Here is a 21,065-nt window from a genome sequence, read left to right on the forward strand (position 1 = left end):
TCAATGATATACAGGAATATTTCTAGCAGGGATAAGGAGGTGATTATTCCCTTGTATAAGGCAATGGTCAGGCCACACCTTGAGTACTATATACTGGTCTGGAGGCCTCATTTCAAGAAGGATGAAGAGCTGCTGGAACGAGTACAGAGAAGGGCAACAAGACTAGTGAATGGAACAAAGGGTTGCTCTTACGAAGAAAGGCTTATGTTTTGCAAATTACAGTGTCTGGAGACTAGACACCGGTGAGGTGATCTGATAGAGGTGTATAAAGCCTTGAATGGTTTGAGCATGCTCAATGCTGATGGGATTCTTCCTCTTGCTCAGAATAATCACCTGAGAGGGCATAAATTCAAATTGAGGAAAGATAGATGTGCGGAAATTTGCCTTTAGCCAGCGGCTAGTTGGTTGGTGGAACAGACTTCCATCCCTTGTTGTGGAAGTTGATAGTCTAAATAAATTTAAGGCTCAACTGGACAGGTATTTCGAACGAACGAAGGGGTGAAGTGGAAGTTTTTTTTTTTTTGGCTGATTCTGCATAAGCTTGCTTTCTTGCATTGTATGCCTCTACTAATGCTAATGCTAATTCCATTTGCATGTAGAGGCTCTGATCATAATCTTCACAATCACCTGGCCTGTAGATTACTCCCACCGTCATTATACCTTTGCTTCCAACTATCTCACACCATACAGATTCTATATTAGAATGCGAAACGTCTGAAACCAGGAAGGCTTTCATCGTGCTCAGGCTGCTTTTGGTAAGAAGCATGACCCCACCACCCCTTCTATCTTCCCTAACCTTCCTAAATACATTATACATACCGTACTGAAACTCATCATCCCCTATCTCCTGGTGGCACAACATTTCCATAAGCCCTATTATGTCAGTGTTACTTGTCCTAACGAGCAGTTTGAATTCACTCATTTTATTGACAACGCTTCTGACATTACTGTACAAACAATTAAGATTTAGCGTTCTTGTATAGTTAACTACCCTGACATATCCCTTAAAATTGTTTAAACTCGCTTCCCTGGTATTAGCTGCCTTCTCGCTTGAAATGCTTCTGCCCTCAGAACAGCTTGCTAATATGGTCTGTTGCGGTAACAAACAAGAACTCTTCAGGTATATGCAAGCATTAATTTGTCCAATATTATCAGATAAACGCGTATCTATATTACCCTTGTCTCCTCCAAACTAGCAGTTTCCCTGAACCTTTAAGGTATCCTCAATAATACTGGCAAAAACTCTCGCACCATCTTTGTTTAAATGTATCCTGTCTCTACAAAACAGATTCTTTCTACCCAGAAGTGTGGGCCAAGCTGATAGAAATTTCCCCCCAAAAGCCTTGCAAAGTCCTTCAAGTCTTGAGTTAATCCACAAGGCTTTCAGCATATAATCCCTCCTATCATGTCTGAGCAGAATTGCAGACACATAGACATTGTGACCTAACTCACGGCATTTCTTCAGCATGGTACTATATTTGTCTAAAATCGTCAGATCGTGTATGCTTAATGTCAATCGTCCCCACATGAATAATAATATTCTCTTTACCCCCTTAAAATCTGACAATCTGTTGGTGACATCATTAATAGTTGCTCCTGGCAGACATACCCTGGTCCACCTATCCTTATTAAAAAAATATATTTCCCATTTCCCTGACAATGGAGTTCCCTAATAAAACTAAGTCCTTTTGAACCAGAGTAGTTTGCACCTGGTTATTCTGTTCTGGGGCCCGAATCGGGAGTGCATCACTTGATATGTTGCTAGTCTTGAGTCCCTGACGAGCTCCCAGTTGCATTATTCTCAAAGGAAAACACCTGTTTTTTCAGTGACTCAAATTGTTCTAGCAATACACCAATTTTTAACTTAAGATCATTGCACTCCTTACAGTGGTGACAAAGAAAGGAATCTCCAAGTGAGCTAGGATTATCCACTAGGTCGACCTTGGAATACATGCCACAGGTTCTGCAAGGGATAAAAACTCAACCAGGAATCGCCATCGGCTATTTCCGTATGAGTCATGGTACCCTCTGACGGAGCGTTCAAGGTGGATCTTGTAATAACCATTATAAAATTTACTGATTATTAATAAAAGAAACTTTCAAATAATTATATTTATAATATAAAAAAAAAAATCAAACTATTATACAGGAAAAGAAAAAAACTTATTAAAATAAACTTTACAATATACTAAATAACCTTTGAAATCCTGCTCTACTTCTGTAATCCCCTCTTATGTATACTTCTGTACTGTATCTATGAAGAGCTCTAATAGGCACGTCTGCTTGCCACGAATGGCAACAGTAGAATCAGATATTACAGAATACATTATATGATTTTAACTTGAATTATATGCAGGAATCTGTGTTAAAAATGTGACTTGTTTTATTTGACTCACATAAGCTGACAGACAGTTATGAAACAATTTTTGAGAAGCTCCAAAACAATTCACCATTATCATAGTTAAATTTCGAAGTTGTGAAGGTTTTTTGGGTAGAGCAAACCCAGAACCTGCAGAGATAAATTTAAGGGAATCCCTGTGGATAAATCTTAAGTGCTGGAAATGTATACTTTGCTACAACATGAGATCTTGTAATTTTTATGTTTTTGCAAGACTGAAAATTGATCTGGCAGTAGGTTGATTCCATATTGATAATGAAATAAAGGCAACTGTCAAACAATGTTGCCGATAGAAACCTAAAGAATTTTATGAGGAAGGTATAAAAAACCTGTTATGCAGGTGGTATTTTACTAATAACTGGTAATTTATTTTTGAAAAATTAAAGCTATTTATAAATAAAAAAAAATTCTCTTTCATTTAACTGTCTCCCAGATAACTTAAAGGTGTATTATTAAAGGGGAGACAGCAGTAATTAAGCACAAATTCAAATAATTAACCACATTAAATAAATGACAGGAAACAAAAAAGTGACTAACCATTATTTTCTATATTGTTTCCTATCATTCTGCAATCTGTTAAGTCTCCACAGTCTTGATTAGACCAGGGTTCAAGCCCGTCACCACCAAATACGGAGGATGCAGAAAGGTCAGGGAATGACCACCGCATATTCCGGAGCGATATGGCCTTAGTTGCTAATGCTCCTAAAAACCAAATAACAAACAACAACAACGTTTCCACAGTAAAAGCCTTAACCATTTAAATAATAAAAGTAGTTTTCTCCTGACATTTTGCTAATGTTTGATTTGCATAGAAAATTGGTTTTAGATTGAACTGATATACCCTTTGTTTTCTGTACTTAATATTTCAGTAGTACAGGGTGTCTGTAAAGTCCTTGTGCACTTTAAAACTGCAACAACTTGCAGTTTTAAAGAGAAAAAAAAAATTTCTATACAAGTTTTTAAATCTCTCATATTTTCTATGAGTTTTTAAAATTTTTTAAAAATTTTTTAATTTTTTAATTTTAATCCCATTTTAATCCCGCATATTTTAATCCCATTTCCTCATAATTACTATTTACACACCCCCTAATTTAAGAACCAATCACCTTAAAGCTAGTCACCTCTTGCCATTCAAACCATAACAATTGCAGATCGATCAAGGTGAGTACTGAAAAATTAAGCCCTTGCTATTTTTTGAATTTAGTCCAATAAAACAGTACTTTAAGTCATACTATAACTTCTAAGTGTCAAATTTTTAATTTTTAAAAAAAGTTTATTTTTAAAAATTTCTATACGAGTTTTTAATTCTCATGTAGAGATTTCTCATATAGAAATTTCTATATGAGATTAAAACAATCTGTAAATTTGAAAGGTAATTTATTCTAGTTTTTATGCACAAAAATAATTGCTTCATTTACTATAATTTTATTTATTCATTTTTTAAAATAATCTACCTTACAAGAGATGGCTTTAATAGAAGAGTAAGTGAATTATGCCCTCTGGTTTGCAGAGCTTTGGTCCATATCATTGGTTAGAAGAAAATTTGCAGCACATTATACAAAGGAAGGACTGCACAGAAATTCAATTTCAGATTGGATGAAGATGTTTAAAGAGACTGGTTCCATTAATGATAGTTTAATTTGAAAGAAGATTAAACAAGGAGACTGTGGCATCTGTTCAGGAAGTTTTTCAGCAAAGCCCTTGAAAATCATTATGATGGCATCTGTGAAACTCTATGTTCCCAAAGAAACAGTATACAAAATTCTTAGAGTGAAAATGCACAAGCAACCTTACAAGGTTCAAGTGCATCAAAATGTTGCTGGAAGAGAAATACCATGCAAGATTAGCTTTCTGTCATCATGACTTTATTTAATTTGTTGAAAATGTCATCCTGTCTTTTGACCATCTAATATTTAGTGAGGGAGCATTGTTTCACATTTGTGGCAAGGATAATCACCATAATTGCTTATTTGATGGATAAAGAAACACCTTGCTACTCTATTTGGAGTGTTCAACAATTTTTAAATAACGGCTTCCTAAACATTTGGATTGGCAGAGGTGGGCAAATTGCTCAGCCAAGTTTGCTCACTCAATTTTTTCCCATTAGGGCTTTTCTACGGGGACATGTTAAAAGTGTGGTTTACTCATAAACTTTCTCTCTTTATACCAGAATCACAAATGCAATTAATGCTGTAACTGGAGAATATGTTTGTGGAAATGCAAAGCTATAATACACTTTGTATTAGTAATGAAGAGAATATATTAAATCTTAACAGTGTTATGATTTACATCCCCTAAAAAACTAGAATAAATTACCTTTGCAGTGCATTTTACAAATTTTTTTCTATTTTCTATAAAACCTGAGTTATTGTAGTTTTAAATTTCACAAAGACTTCATGGTCAACCTGTATAATCCACATTCCTCATATTTACAGTACTTTGAGTTCATACAACTCAGTTGACACATAATCAAGTGCTGAAATATCTTTATCATGAAGGCGCCTCCGTAGCCAGGTGGGCAGGAGCAGCAGTGCATAGCACACGCTTCTTGATTAGACCGGGGTTCGAGCCCGTGACCACCAAATATGGAGGATGTGGAAAGGTCAGGGAATGACCACCGCATATCCCCGGAGCAATACCACCACTTTGCTTATTGGAGGCTTGAAGTGGTGAAACCCATGTTTAGTCTCTAGAGCAAAGTTTCTGGCATCCCCCCTCCCCCATACTTCTCTTTCAACCCATGCACGGTACTAAGTACTATAGGCTTTGATACCTTTCGTGTTTGGGGGTTTCATAAAAAAAAAAAAAAAAAATATGGCCTTAGTTGCTAATGCTCCTAAAAAAAAAACCAAATGACAAATAAATCTTTATCATGAAATGATTGCAGCCATTCCCAATGTAGTCACAATGCCTCCAAAGTTAACTCCTGGTATTTAGCAGTTAACTTGAAAGATATATATTATTTTATTCACATTTTAAAGTTTTAGTTAAAAATTTTAAGCTTTAGTACTTAGTAAGTGATGAGAGATCAGCAGTTTATCTAAAATTTGTGAAATATATTTTCCAGACTTTGAAATCTTTTATACATGTTCGCCTTACTGCTCTGCCTCTTTGTGCGGAAATTCAACGCTCAAATCTTCCTAGGAATGCAGATATTGGCAAATTCTTGAGTATCGTTGGTGAGTTAATCAATTTTTAGTAAAAAAAAAAAAAGAGAAGTTTACTTTTTTGTTAGCTAAGTGATATTGTTTTAAAATGTATTGTTTAGTATAGCTAGTGGCCACTGATAGACCATTTCATTTTTAAAATGGCTTGCTAGCATATTCAACAAAATCACTGAGAGAATGGGGAGGCATATATACATTTCCACATTATCAGTAAAAAAAAACCCCACCAACACTTCCCATTTCACCCAATAGCTTGTATAATTCTTCCTTGAATTTATTTAAGCTGTTAACTTCCACAACAACAGATGAAAGTTTGTTCCAGCAATCAACTACTCACTGGCTAAAGGCAAACTTCCGCACATCTATTCAGCAACTATTCTTCCTCAATTTGAATTTATGCTTACTCATATGTGTAGTCTAAGCAAGAGAAAGAATCCATCAGCATTGAGCTTGCTCAAACAATTCAAGGCCTTTTACACCTCAATCAGATCACCTTGCAGGTGCCTAGTCTCCAGAAGCTGCAATTTGCAGAACTTAAGCCTTTCTTTGTAAGAGAGGTTGTTGCCCTTTTCTGTGCTCATTCTAGCGGCTCTACATCCTTCCTAAAACGAGGCCTTCAGACTTGTATTCAGTACTCAAGATGTGGCCTGACCATTGCTTTATACAATGGGATAATCACCTCCTTATCTCTGCTAGCAACAACTTCATGCATATCATTGACAAAACTCCATGACTTCCTCTAGCAGCCTGTCTGCAGTGCTCAGAGAACTTCATATCTGAATGCACAGTTACCGCCAGATCTTTTTTTATTTTCCACTACCCTGAGTGTAGTACCACATGGTTTTTTACATTACTTTGGGATTACTGCTACCCATATGCAGTACTTTGCATTTGTCAGTGTTAAACTTCAATTGCCATTTCTCCACCCTTCTGCCTAACTTTTCTAGATCCTCCTGCAGAAGAATACTGTCATTCATTTCATTAACCACCCTGCCAACGTTTATATCATCTGTAAACTTGGACGTTATAAGCCTGATATTCCTTCATCATTAACATTGATAATATAGAAAACAATGTTAGACACAACACTGAACCCTGGGGAACTTCGCCAATAACATTAGTCTACGAAGAGCAGTATCCATTGATTACCATTCTCTGTCTTCTCCCAACCAACCATCCCTTTATCCATAGAAGCACCTTGTCCAAAATGTCATACTGCTTCAATTTGTACAGAAGTTTTTTATTTGCAACAGTGTCAAAGGCTTTCCCGAAATCCAAGTATATGATATCAAAATTATTTTTTGCATCCAGTTCCTTTGTGACCACATTGTAGATCCAATCAGTTTGTCAAACAAGATTTACCCTTAACAAACTGATGCCCTGTGGCAAGTATAATTGCAACCTTTTCTAGATGATCCTGCATTACTTCTTTAAGTAGTAACTGCATTATTTTCCATTGAATATACGTTAAATTAAAGGAGCTGTAATTACTCATGTCACCCTTTGTGAATTGAGGATACGTTTGAATGTCTCCATTCCACGTGGTCTCCCAAATACAAGGATGCTCTTATAATTATGGCTAAGGGTTTGCTTATTTCCTTTGCTTCCTTCCTTCATATAATTGGATAACCCCCATCTACCACAGGTGCCTTTCTTATGTTTAAATTCAATATCTCTTCCACTTTCCTCTTAGTTATTAAAAATCAGAAGTTGATAAACTTTTGGCATCCCCTTCCCTGAAGAATTCCTCAGTTGTTTGAATGTAGATGCAAAATACTCATTCAGTTTGTCAGCAGCCTGAGCAGGATCATCAGCAGTCGAGCCATCAGTATCAAGTGGACTAATTTGATTCATTCACTATCTTTTAGTGTTTGCCGAAGTAAAGAAGTCTTGCTGGTTTTCTTTCGATCCTTTGCCAGAGTTTCTTGTAATCTCTCTTCACTTGCTTAACTTCCTTTGTGACCTGATTACAGACTAGTTTATGTCTACTACCTGCTTCTGTGTTCCTGATAATTTATTTGCATTTCATGCATTTTTCTTCTTTGCCAAGATGCTCATTACTTCATTGATATCCATTTAGGCCTATATCTTGAAAAGTATTCATTTCTTAGTTGGTTTGAAAAACCTAGTAGTTTCTGTAATTAATTCCACGAATGCTTCCCATTTAGAATTTGCTGATGGTAACATCATCAGTTGGTCTCACTTTATAGAATTTTAAAACTGTCTGAGACCATTGTAGTCACCTTTACGAAGGTAAAAAAACTCTTCCCTTTACTTTTGATGGTAGTTACATCTTTAAGAAAATTCCAAATCAATATAATATGATCACTGCCACCTAGTGGTTCTTTCATCTGCAGATTCTTGATGCATGAAATATAGCTTTTCATAATCAGGTCAAGAGTATTACTTCCTCTTGTAGCATTTCTAAAATGCTGCTGTAGAAAACAGTTATCCAATAAATCCACAAAAGTCCTTCTAGTGTGTGTGAGTAACCAATCCTCAAGTCCCACTCAATATCTGGAAAGTTAAAATCTGCTATTATAAGATATTCTGAATTACTGGCCCACTCTATTTCTCTGTACGGTTGTTTGTTGTACTCATCATAGTCATTTGGCCTATAGTACACTCCAACTTTCATTTTTGATTTCCCAGTGCTTATGTTACACCAAACTGACTCAATGTTGCACTGGCCATCCGTGTCAACTGGATGAACTGCCTTAGATTTTATGCTTCTTAACTAAGAGCACAACCCCCCCCCTCCTATCCTGTTTGTCCTTTCTGTACACATTGTAATATTGACATTCTGAATCCCTTATATCAGAGTGACACCACATCTCTGATATCCCAAGAATATCTTTGATCAGAATTTCAAATTCATCAAATTTATTTACTCTACTCGTTGCATTTATGTACATGCAAGTATACATGAACCAGTTCTTACTCTTAGTTACCTGAGCACAGTCCATGTATTTACTTGTTCCATGATGGCTCCCAGCAGTTCAAGAAATCCCCAGCACCTTGCTTTCCAGGCTGCTGATTCTTTCAATAGAAGCAGTGCAAGAATCACTTTCAGCTCTGCTTGTGCCTATTTTTACTCTATTAGTCTGTGTTAACAGTTTTGCAATCTTTTGTAGTAAGTTAGCAGTTTTGCAATCCTCATAACACTGCTTTGGCTACATCAGCAAATATTATTGCACCCTTTCTATTTAGGTGTATTCTGCCCTTTAGAGGCAGTCTCTCTTTACATACATGCGTGTTAGAGTGGACTCTAATGTGCATGTATGTAAAGTAATTCATACATTGGTTTATATAAATAATCTCGTGTCAGGTTTCCATAATTTTTATATATAACGGGGGGGGATATCATTCGCGTATGGTTTTGTACTTCTTGTGAACCTGGAAAATCCGAATAAGTTGGTTGTTATTTGGTTTTTTTTTTAGGAGCATTAGCAACTAAGGCCATATTGCTCCGGGATATGCGGTGGTCATTCCCTGAGCTTTCCGCATCCTCCATATTTGGTGGTGACGGGCTCGAACCCCGGTCTAATCAAGAAGCGTGTGCTAACGCACCGCTGCTCCTTCCCACCTGGCTACGGAGGCGCCGAATAAGTTGGTCACTTAAAAGAAATTGTAAATGGTTTTTAAAGTTTAAATTGTTTGTGAATTGATGAATATTTGTGTTGTGGTTTTAAGATTTTTTGTGACAATTGTTTTTCACTTCTTATGGTAGCATGCGATATTGGTTGATTTTTATGGGGATTGGTGGCTGCCAACTATCTCTGACTCCTCTTGGTGCCCTTGGTATGATATCAGAATTGAATGCATGATGATTTTAATTAGTAGCTATTTTTAATTTGATTTATTTAAGTTCATATAATAATACATTCATCTGCAATTGAGTGTCGAGAGATTTACAGTCCTACTAAAAATGTATGAGGTTTCCTCTTGTAATTTAAGATTATAATAATAGGACATAGTGGGCTGCATTTCTCTTTTGATTCTAATCAATATGATTCATATATATGTTTCATGAAGTTTTGTGGGAGCAAGTTGTATGACTGCTTTCACAAACAGCAATGGGCATTCTTGCATTATATGGGGTATATCAGTGCGCCTGACATCATTGTCACAAATCTAGGTTTAGTGTATCGTATTACTTATATGTAGATTGAGAAAACACTTCCGCAGTGAATCACAGTTTGGATTTAGTATAACGGCATATGGGGAAAACCATTGTATTTTGCTTGGTAACGTAAAATTATCAAATAAAAAAATAAAAAAAAAGAAGTAAGTCTTTACAATCTGATACCCCTTCTGACTGATCGTTGCAAGTAGTAGTGATTGACATGCTAGCCCACTATGGTTAGTGTTAGTTAGGGTGTTTATCTCCTACTTGCTGCTGTAAAACAGTGGCAAGTGGGGTATAAACACCCTAACTTAAGTTTATCCTCCACCTTCCTTTGTTTTAAACAGTGGAAAGTGGGGGATAAACACCCAAGACTAATGGATTCATGTGTAAAACAGTTTTCATAATCTATTGTATACAAGATAATGGGCACACTGTTTTTCACCTGAATCCATCCCGAATTGGTGATGTAAGCTAACGTAACCTTCCTTAATTAGTTCAAAATGAAAATCTATTAAAAAAAAACATTTCTTTTGCTTGAATAATCCAACGCTAAGAGGGAGAAAAGTATGTTTTCTCAATGTATGTATAAGTGACACAATACGGCAAACCTAGATTTGCAAGAATGATGTCAGGCACACTGATATACCCCATATAATGTAAGTATGCCCAACAATGTTACAATAACAGTATTTATTAGTATGTTTGCTGCTGCTGCAAAATTTTGGACTAATTCTTGGCTTAAAAGTGGTTGTATTCAAAGCAGCATATTTAGTACCACTCATTTCATGAATAAACAGGGGTGTAAACTGACGTGTAAGTTAGTGCAAGTGCATCATTTCTACATGCCGCCAGCTACTAAGTAACTAACTAGGAATTGGCATCATTAAGCTCAACAGCCACGGGTTACCATGATATTGCGCTACCTCGAATAAGTAACGATTCACCAATGGATAAGACTACTGTTACTTATTCTTGGCAGATACCACCACCCAGATGACACCGTTTCGGAGCTTGTTGGCTACTCATTGGTGGGTGGGCAGATACCCTGCTGATGCAATGATGACAACCCGGTTGCGAAGTATAACTCCACAATATGAGAGATGCTTAGTGGTGTGTAAGTAATTAAGATCATAAAGTACTTTAGGGCTACAAGCCTCATGTTGCAAAATAGTTAACTGATGTGTAAGTTAGTGCAAGTGCATCACTTCTACATGCAGCCAGCTACTAAATAACTAGGAATTGGCATCATTAAGTACATCTCATATTGTGAATACCTTCACAATGACCCCGAAACCGTTCTGTCTGTGTGGTTTTATCCACCGAGAATAAGTAACAGTAGTCTTCGCCATTGATGAAGCATTACTTATTCGAGGTAGTGCAATATTGTGGTAACTCATTGTAAAGGTGTTCACACAATATGAGATGTACTTAATGATGCCAGTTCTTAGTTACTTAGTAGCTGGCTGTGTGTAGAAATTATGCACTTGCACTGACTTACACATCAGTTAACTATTTCGAAACCTGAGGCTTATCGCCCTAAAGTGCTTTATGGATTATAAACTAATAATTTTGATTCAGTGGTTTATATTTATTATTCTGATTTAAAGCTTAAATTTTTTATATTTTGCTACTGAACTGAACTGAAAGTAAAAACTGGAACTGAATTTTTTTTTTATTTCTCTATTCAAAAATAGTGAAAGCCAAGTAGCTCTGCAAAGCTTAAAGCCAACCAAGAGAAAGGAAAACTTCTCTTTACCCATTTTTAGTATTCAGTTTTCACTTAAGTAATTTTTCATGACTCAAAAAAAAAAAAAAAAAAAAAAAAAGTGAAAGTGTTCAATAAATGTGTTCAATTCCTAGTGGCTGTTGATTTAAAAAAAAAAAAAAAAACATTTCATTCTCAAAACATAAGTAGATACATATCTAGTAAAATGTTTATGTACACTAGGTATATCTTTGCTTATTCTTATTTATTTTTTTAATTATTATTATTATTATTATTATTTTACCATTGGAAACACCATAGCTGTGTTTTAAAATTCAAATAACTATAGCTGTAACGATTCAGAATCAGGTACATATTTATACAAACTTTTTTCATGCTTTCAGGTCCTGAATCAAATCTGAAAGTATGGTCCATGTTATTAAACACTCTGTACATTAAAGTGACCCTGTTCATTAAAGATATGGTAAAATTTGAAGCTAAAGCTAATAGCTGTTGTTATAGAACAGCTTTTTTCTGTTTCAAATCTAATAATTCTCTAATAATAATAATCTCACATTTCTGTTAGATTTTTTCTTTTTTTATCTCTCAGAATCTTTTGGAAGAAAGTAAAAGGATATAATCCTGTATTGATCCTGACTCAGTAGGTTGAACAGGTGTTTTGAATGGAATACATTTCAGCAGTTATGTAACAGCTACATCCCTCCCAGATTTATTCTCTGTTCATTAGTTAAGTGGAGATTCACCAAAGTGGATTGCCACTTAACTGATGAATAGAGAATGGTCTAGACCTGAAACAACAATGCCATAAAAAAGATGGCTAGTTTCTAAAATTATATCTTTGATCTCCTATCTAGAATTTATTTGTTCAATTTATTAACTGTTCCCTTAGAATTCATGTAATGCTTAAAGTAATTATAATTTCCTAATGAAAATTAAAACACTTTCTTTTACCTAACCTTGCTGATAGTTGTCTCTTGCTTGCTCACAGTTGTCTCTTTAGATATGCTGATTGTTCCTTAATGCAGAAGTTCCTAGTATCCATTAGATCTTTAGTACAAATTGCATTACAAATATTGTTTCCATCCCTTTTTTATGTTACATCTTTGGCATGTTGTTATAAGCAGTTATTTAATTGATTCCGAAACATATCATTGCTATGTGAGTGATTGACCCACACATACCAGTGTGGTATGTGTGAGTCAGTGTATGAGTGGTATATTTCAGGAGTTAACCATGATAACATATTTGTATTATTTGTTTGCCTGTTCGCTTATCTGCATGTGTTATCATCATATACTGTAGCTCCAACATCTTTATGGAAAACTAACAAAGCTCATAAAAGCCCCAATGCATATGTTTGAATGTTGTGTGTTTAATTTGAACAGTATACTTATATCCGCTGATACAAAACATTACATATCTTTGCATATCTTATGAGTAGCTAAAGAGAACACAAAATAGCGAGCCGGTAAGTTTATGAAAGTATTAAAATTTCTAATCGGCGAAGCACCAGCAATAGAGATTTGTTGGTGCTTTGGCTGAGATTTGTGATCCTGATTAGAAGAAAAGTGCACTTTCTACATAGATGACTCGGGTTTGTGTGACATAAGAACCACCAAATGATGACTGCAGGTGTGACAATATTGTCAGACCTATCTCCATGTGGCAAACCGATAAAATAATCGGAGAATGTCTGGGGGTAATTGAAATTTCCGCCTCAGAGATCCTACAGCTTTACGCCACAGCCAAAGAACTGAAATAGCTCCAATAAAATCTGCAGCAGGGCTTTCACAACCTTTGTTGGGAAAATTCTTCATTTTTATTTACTCTAGAAATGTGTATTTTCACGAATTATCAAACAGAAATATTCCATCTACTTTCATAATTATCAAATTTAATTATCATTACAAAGAGAATGAAAAAGACCTGGGGGTAATTGTGCAGTCATATATGAAGTTCTCTGAGCAGTGCAGACATGTGCCATGACAGCTCATGGGGTTTTGTCAGTGATATACAGGAATTTTTCTAGCAGGGATAAGGAATTGATTATTCCTTTGTAGAAGGCTGTTTTTTTTTGTTTGTTTTGGTTTTTAGGAGCATTAGCAACTAAGGCCATATTGCTCCGGGAATATGCGGTAGCCATTCCCTTACCTCCCTGCATCCTCCGTATTTGGTGGTGACAGGCTCGAACCCCGGTCTAATCAAGAAGCGTGTGCTATGCACTGCTGCTACTTCCCATACAGGTGTGGGGGCCTCATTTTAGGAAAGATGTAGAGCTGTTGGAATGAGTGTAGAGAATGGCAATGAGATTAGTGAGGGGGCAAAGGGGTGCTCTTACCAAGAAAGGCTTATGTTCTGCAAATTGCAGGATCTGAAGACTAGGCAACTGCAAGGTGATCTGATTGAGGTGTATAATGCTTTGAATGGTTTGAGCAAGCTCGATGTTGATGGGATTCTTCTTGCTCAGATTATGCACTTGAAGGGACCTAAATTCAAATTGAGGAAAGACAGTTGTTGCAGAATAGATGTGCAGAAATTTTGTCTTTAGCCAGTGAGTGGTTGATTACTGAACAAACTTCCATCTGTTGTGACAGTTGACAGCTTAACTAAATTCAAGGAAGAATTAGACAAACATTTGGAGAGAATGGATAGGTGAAATGGGAAGTGTTTTTTTTTTTTTTTTGACTTTAAGCTTGCTTTCTTGTGTCTTATGCCATCTCCTCATCCTTGGGAAAGTTTTATATCTACTCTGATTTGTTTTCCCCCTCCCAAATTTCCTCTACAGGTTCTCATGCTAATATCAGATAGTTGAGCGTTATTTGAAGGAAAAGTTGGATTGACAACAAATTTTTAGCATCTGTTTCGTTGATCTTTGGGAAGTTTTGAAGACCAATTATGATTTTGTAGGCTCCTTGGTCCCTCCTCCCCATCCACAAAAAATCTATATAAATAAAAGCATATTTCTGGCATTACTTTATAAGGGAAAGTGAGATATCATCAATTACTATTGTTTTATTGATACTTGAGGTTGTATGTTGGTACTTGGAGGTTTTAGAACGAGTTCAGATTTCATAGCCTTCCCTCCAATTTCTGCATACAGAAATGTTGCAAAAAGCTGGACCTCTAATCTATTTCTTTAGGCCTTTTATTACCAAATTTTATATCAACAGGTTAACCAGTACTTTCTGTACACCTGTAACCCTCCTCTACCCAAAAAAAATTTACTACACCAATCTTTATCTCATGCTGAGGTTTGATAAACACTTGAATACGCTACAGAAGTTTTTAACCCCCAAGGAGCATTATTTGACATTTCATGTGCAACATAATGCATTTGAAAAATAACACAATGCGTACATTACCTAGGTTTTTTTGTCATCATAAATATTTAGTGATGTAAATAAGTTCAGTTGTTAGTGTATAATATTCATTGAAATTTGCTTTTCCAATCTAGCTATCCCTCTAAAAATCCAGAAAATGTTAAAATACAGTATCTCTCAAACTCCAAAGGTGCAAGATTTTAAAGTTTACTGTATTTAATTTATATTTAAGTATTTTTCTTTTGTTTTTCGAATATTTAAAGACATTATTTTTTTAAAGACATTTTTTCTTTTATTTCTTAGTATAAATAAATATTGCCTAAGTGTATGAATCAGAGCTGTACAATATGTTCTACGTTGATAATAATATTAGTAAAATAATAAGAGGAGTTTACCTCAATATAATATGTAGAACACTTCCGTACGATACCCTCCAGAAATTAAAACTGAAAAAAACGAAAAAATCGACAACTTACCGGTACATTAGAGTAAATTATAAATAATTAAATAATCAATTTAACACAATTCAAATCAATTTAAAACAATTAAAAATCAAATTAACGCAATTAAAAGAATCTAACGAAAATATTCATAACGTAAGGAAAAAGTAAGGAAGGAAAATCGTTTTGAATATTTTTGTTAGATTCTTTTAATTGCGTTAATTTGATTTTTAATTGTTTTAAATTGATTTGAATTGTGTTAAATTGATTATTTAATTATTTATAATTTACTCTAATGCACTGGTAAGTTGTCGATTTTTTTCGTTTTTTTCCGTTTTAATTTCTGGAGGGTATCGTACGGAAGTGTTCTACGTACTATATTGAAGTAAACTCCTCTTATTATTTTACTAACTGCCTAAGTGTATAAGTAAATTGTAACACAGTATAACTGAATTTTGAGAGCAGAGCTGCAGTCTGCTTACTCCAAAAAATGGGCCCTGATAATTATGTTTGTTATTAAAAGATAGTTAGGTTAGTTAAAATACATGTTTTTTTTTCTTTTTTAAGAGAATTTGTTTATGAAAGAGATCAGGTTCCTTGAATTCGTTGTGTGCTCTGATTAACTGACTTGTGTATGTTCGCATGGTACCCTAGTGTACTGCAACAAAACTGTGAAATGTAAATATTTTGCATTAGCTGATTCTAAGTAATTGAAAAGAATAAAAAAAAATAATAATAAAAGAAAAGAACTTTAAAGTATAATTTATTGAATTTCTTGCCATGTGTAATTTATCTGTTGAGACATGTGATATGCATTAATTGGTTATCATTAATTTGGAAGAAAAGCCTATGGGGGCTCACATCTGGTGAGTACAGGCTTGGCACACCCAGGGTCCTGAGCTGGATATCATCATTCTTCTCTTTCTTGGCAGTTCCCTTCTACTTTCTCTCTCTCTCTCTCTGGGTAATTCAGAAATTTTTTTTTTTTTGCCTGGTGCAGCATAAGCCTCAGGCTTCCTTGCACCATATGGCTAATAATAATAATAATAATTATTATTATTATTAATATTAATCAGGAAGTACACGAACCTAAGACAGGAGATCAAAGAGATGTGGAATATGCAACAAATAAAGACCATCCTGATCGTCGTGTCAACCACAGGTATGGTGCCAAAGACCCTACATAACAGCCTAGCAGCAATAGGTCTCCCAGCAAACACCTACAAGGAACTCCAGAAAGCCGCAATCCTGAACACCTGTAGGATTGTCAGAGAGTTCCTCGACAAACAGTAACATCAAACTTAACAACAACCACGCTGTGTACTTGGTAGTAATATCTGTCACGAGGTGGAACCCCCAGTTAGGGAGAAATAATATAAGAGCAGCAATAATAATAATAATAATGTGCCATTTGTACGATGCCAGGATGCAGTTCTGAAAAATTTTGGTTAAAGCTGGATCTCTTTCTCAAAAGCCTTCCAATTTTTTATTTCTGTAAGTTGGCATGCATGGAAACTGACTATTGAATACATGCAGTTTTTGAAAACAATACACCAATGTCTTATATTCTTCATTGTTCTGGGAACAAAACAAAATAAACTAGCATAATTAATGCATTGCATGACCTTGCTTATTTGATTTCTGTCTTTTTTCATTACTTACAGTTACTTATTACAGATACTGTTGCAATCATAGAATTAATTTTCTGTTTTTCATTGTTTGATTTTAGGTACTGTCATTAGGACAACCTCCGTGAAGATGTTAGAGTTCTGTAAAGAATATATTTGTAATAAATGCAAGTTTCAGTTTACTGTTAATGCAGATATTCAGCAATATTTCATTATGCAGAAACCTTCTTGTTGTCCTAGTCCTGAGAAATGCAGTTCAACTAAGCTTATTCCTTTATCAGATGGTAATTAACTATTTTATTTCCATGCATACTTATATAACAGTCAGTGACATATATGTTTGTTGTTTTAATTTTTGTAATCAGAGTGCAACTAGCACATAAAAGTAAGGTCAGAGGTGATCCACATTCCAAAGGTTTTGTTCATCACTCTATAACTTTTGTTATCGTTTGTGTATGTGTGTATATGTGTACACCTAGTGAGGTGCATACTTTAAAATGAATATGAGTTTAATCTGAATTTATCTCGGGTGAAGTTCTGTTGTGCAAGAAGTGATGCAGATAATTGAGATAACTGCTGCCACTGAATGCAGTAAAAAATTGTTCATGATGTGCATTTGATTTTCATAATAGTTGTGTTAGTAAATTAATAAGAGGAGTTTACCTCAATAATAGTTGTGTGTATATATATATATATATATAGTCACACATGTGAAAAGAATAATAGTATTTAACTAATATGAGCTAAAATCCCTCTTTGTCAACCAGTGATCTCTGCATCTTTTGTGGCAGTATATAGTAATTTCACCACATAGTAATAGAGGCATGTGATGCAAGAAAGCAAGCATATGAGCTTATGTAGCATCAGCCAAAAAAAAAAAAAAAAAAAATTCACACCATTCCCTCTAAAAGTTTGTCCAGTTTCTCCTTCAATTTATTTAAGCTACCAACTTTCACAACAACAGATGGAAGTTTGTTCCAGCAATTAACCATCCGCTGGCTAAAGACAAATTTCCACACATCTGTTCTACAACTGTCTTTCCTCAATTTGAATTTATGCTCCCTTAGGTTTGTAATCTCAGCAAGCAGAAGAATCTCATCAGAATTCAGCGTGCCCAACCCATTCAAGGCCTTATACACCTTAATCAGATTACCTCTCAGGTTCCTAGTCTCCAGCTGCTGCAGTTTTCAGAACTTAAACCTCTCTTGGTAAGAGGATGCCTTCGTTCCCCTCACCAATCTTGTTGCCCTTCTCTGTACACGCTCAAGCAAATCTACATCCTTCCTAAAATGAGGCCTCCAGATCTGCACGCAGTACTCAAGGCGTGGCCTGACCATTGCCATATACAGAGGGATAATCACCTCCTTTTCCCATGGCACACTATGGCCGTAGTTGCTAATGCGCTTAAGAAATCTCTAAATCAACCAACCAACCTCCTTTTCCCTACTAGCAAAAATTCCTGTATATCATTCACAACACCCCATGACCTGCTCTGGCAGCCTGTCTGCACTGATCAGAAAAATTCATATCTGACTGCACAATTACTCCCACAATTACTCCCAGGTCTTTTTCATTTTCTACCACCCTCCCTAAGTGTAGTAGCACTCAATTGGTACGTTTCTCTGGGGTTACTGCTACCCATATGCAGTACTTTGCATTTGTCAATGTTAAATTCAGTTGCAACTTCTCAGCCCATCTGCCCAACTTTTGTTGGGCAGTAGCATCTGTTGCAATCCTGTTGCAGTAGCATACTGTCATTAACAACCCTGCCAACCTTAGTATCATCTGCAAACTTTGACATTAAGTCTGATATATCTTCATCAATATCATTGATAAATATACAAAACAAAGTGGACCCAATAACGAACCCTGGGGGACTCCACTAATAACATTAATCCACGAGAGCAGCATCCATTGATTTACACTCTGTCTTTTCTAACTCAACCACCCCTTTATCCATTGTAGTAACTTCCCCTTAATGCCATACTGCTCCAATTTGTACAATGCACAGCAGTATCAAAAGCTTTGGATAAGGGGATGGTTGAGTGGCAGAAGACAGAGAGTGGTAATCAATGGACACTGCTCAACGTGGACTAATGTTATTAGTGGAGTTCCTCAAGGTTCAGTGTTGGGTCCGTTGTTGTTTTCGGTGTTTATGAATGATATTGATGATGGGATATCAAGTTTAATGTCCAAGTTTGCAGATGATACAAAGGTTGGCAGGGTCGTTAAGGACAATACTGACGCTATGCTGCTGCAACAGGATCTGGAAAGGTTGAACAGATGGGCTGAGAGGTGGCAAATGAGGTTTAACATCGACAAATGTAAAGTGCTGCATATGGGAAACAGTAACCCCAGAGCAACGTATCAACTCTGCGGTACTACACTGACAGTGGTGGAGAATGAAAAGGACCTGGGGGTAATTGTGCAGGCAGATATGAAGTTCTCTGAGCAGTGCAGACGAGCTGCAAGAGTAGCTCATGGTGTCTTGTCAATGATATACAGGAATTTTTCTAGCAGGGATAAGGAGGTGATTATTCCCTTGTATAAGGCAATGGTAAGGCCACATCTTGAGTACTGTATACAGGTCTGGAGGCCTCATTTCAAGAAGGATGTAGAGCTGCTGGAACGGGTACAGAGAAGGGCAACAAGATTAGTAAATGGAACAAAGGGTTGCTCTTACGAAGAAAGGCTTAAGTTTTGCAAATTACAGAGTTTGGAGACTAGACACCGGCGAGGTGATCTGATAGAGGTGTATAAGGCTTTGAATGGTTTGAGCATGCTCAATGCCAATGGGATTCTTCATCTTTCTCAGAATAATCACCTCAGAGGGCATAAATTCAAATTGAGGAAGGACGGATGTCGGATAGATGTGCGGAAATTTGCCTTTGGCCAGCGGGTGGTTGGTTGGTGGAACCGACTTCCATCACTTGTTGTTGAAGTTGATAGCCTAAACAAATTTAAAGCTCAACTGGACAGGTATTTCGAACGAACGGAGGGGTGAAATGGGAGTGGGTTTTTTTTTTTTTTTTTTTGGCTGATGCTGAATAAGCTTGCTTTCTTGCATCATATGCCTCTGCTAATGCTAATGCTAATGCTTTCCTGAAATCCAAGTATATGATATCAAAATTATTGATTGCATCCAGTTCCTTTGTAACCACATCATAATATCCAATAAAATTTGTTAGACAAGACTTTCCCTTAAAAAACCCATGCTGTGTCTGAATTATTACTGCAGTCTTGTCTAGATGATCCTGCAATGCTTCTTTAACCAGTGATTCCATTATTTTACCCAGAACAGAAGTTAAACTAACAGGTCTGTAATTAATTTTGTCACCCTTTCATCTCCCTTTGTAAATTGTGGATACATTTACACATCTCCAGTCTATGGGGAATTCCCCTGAGTCCAAGGATGCTCTCATAATTATGGCTAAGCTTTTGCTTACTTCCTTTGCTGCCTCCTTTAATGTAACTGGATAGATCCCAGGTGCCTTTTTTATGTTTAACATCAACAATTTCTCCTCACTTTGCTCTCAGTTGTTACAAAATAATTATCCTTTTAGAGTTTAATAAGCTTCTGTCTTCCACTTCCCTACACAATTCCTTATGTTTGAATGTAGATATAAAATACTCATGCAGTTTGTAAGCTATCTGAGCAGGATCATTAATTAACAGTCGAACCATCGATATCAAGTGGACCAATCTAATTCATCCCCTTCCTTCTAGAGTTTATATAAGTAAAAAAAGTCCTTGCTGTTTTTCTTAGCATCCTTTGCCAAACGTTTCTCATCTGCCTTTGCTTGCCTAACCTCCTTTGTGACTTGATTGCAGACCAGCATATATCTACCATAGGTTTCTGTGTCACCTGATAATTTATATGCATTGCATGCATTTTTCTTCTCTGCCACGAGTCTCATTAGTTCATCTGAGTCTCATAAATCCATTTAGGCCTAAACCTTGAACAGTATTTCTTAATCGGTATGAAAAGCCTAGTAGTTTCCACGATTAATTCCTTGAATGTTTCCCATTTAGAATTTGCTGTTGGTAACCTAAATATATTACTACCACCATTTACCCCTGGTGGTTGTAATATATTTAAGTAAATCCCACATCAGTACACTGTGATCACTGCCACCCACTGGTTCCTTTATCTTCAAATTCTTAATGCACAAATAATCACTGCTGATAATCAGACCAACTCTTCCTCAATGAATTACTCTCTCTGGTTACTGCTGCATGCTGGTATGAATTGCATTG

General features: G+C 36.0%; 1 protein-coding gene across 1 annotated transcript in view; it reads left to right on the forward strand.

Moving 5' to 3' along the window:
- The window catches only part of LOC150089220 (uncharacterized), a 221,521-nt gene that overhangs the window by 52,193 nt on the left and 148,263 nt on the right, over positions 1-21,065 (forward strand). The window contains exons 4-5 of the mRNA XM_090389912.1: positions 5,466-5,577; positions 16,910-17,092. Coding sequence (XP_090246038.1) covers positions 5,466-5,577; positions 16,910-17,092 — 295 coding nt within the window. The remainder of the gene's footprint in view (positions 1-5,465; positions 5,578-16,909; positions 17,093-21,065) is intronic.

Source organism: Mastigoproctus giganteus, chromosome 2 (assembly GCF_048544385.1).
Source record: "Mastigoproctus giganteus isolate SK-2022 chromosome 2, ASM4854438v1, whole genome shotgun sequence".
Taxonomy (NCBI): domain Eukaryota; kingdom Metazoa; phylum Arthropoda; class Arachnida; order Uropygi; family Thelyphonidae; genus Mastigoproctus; species Mastigoproctus giganteus.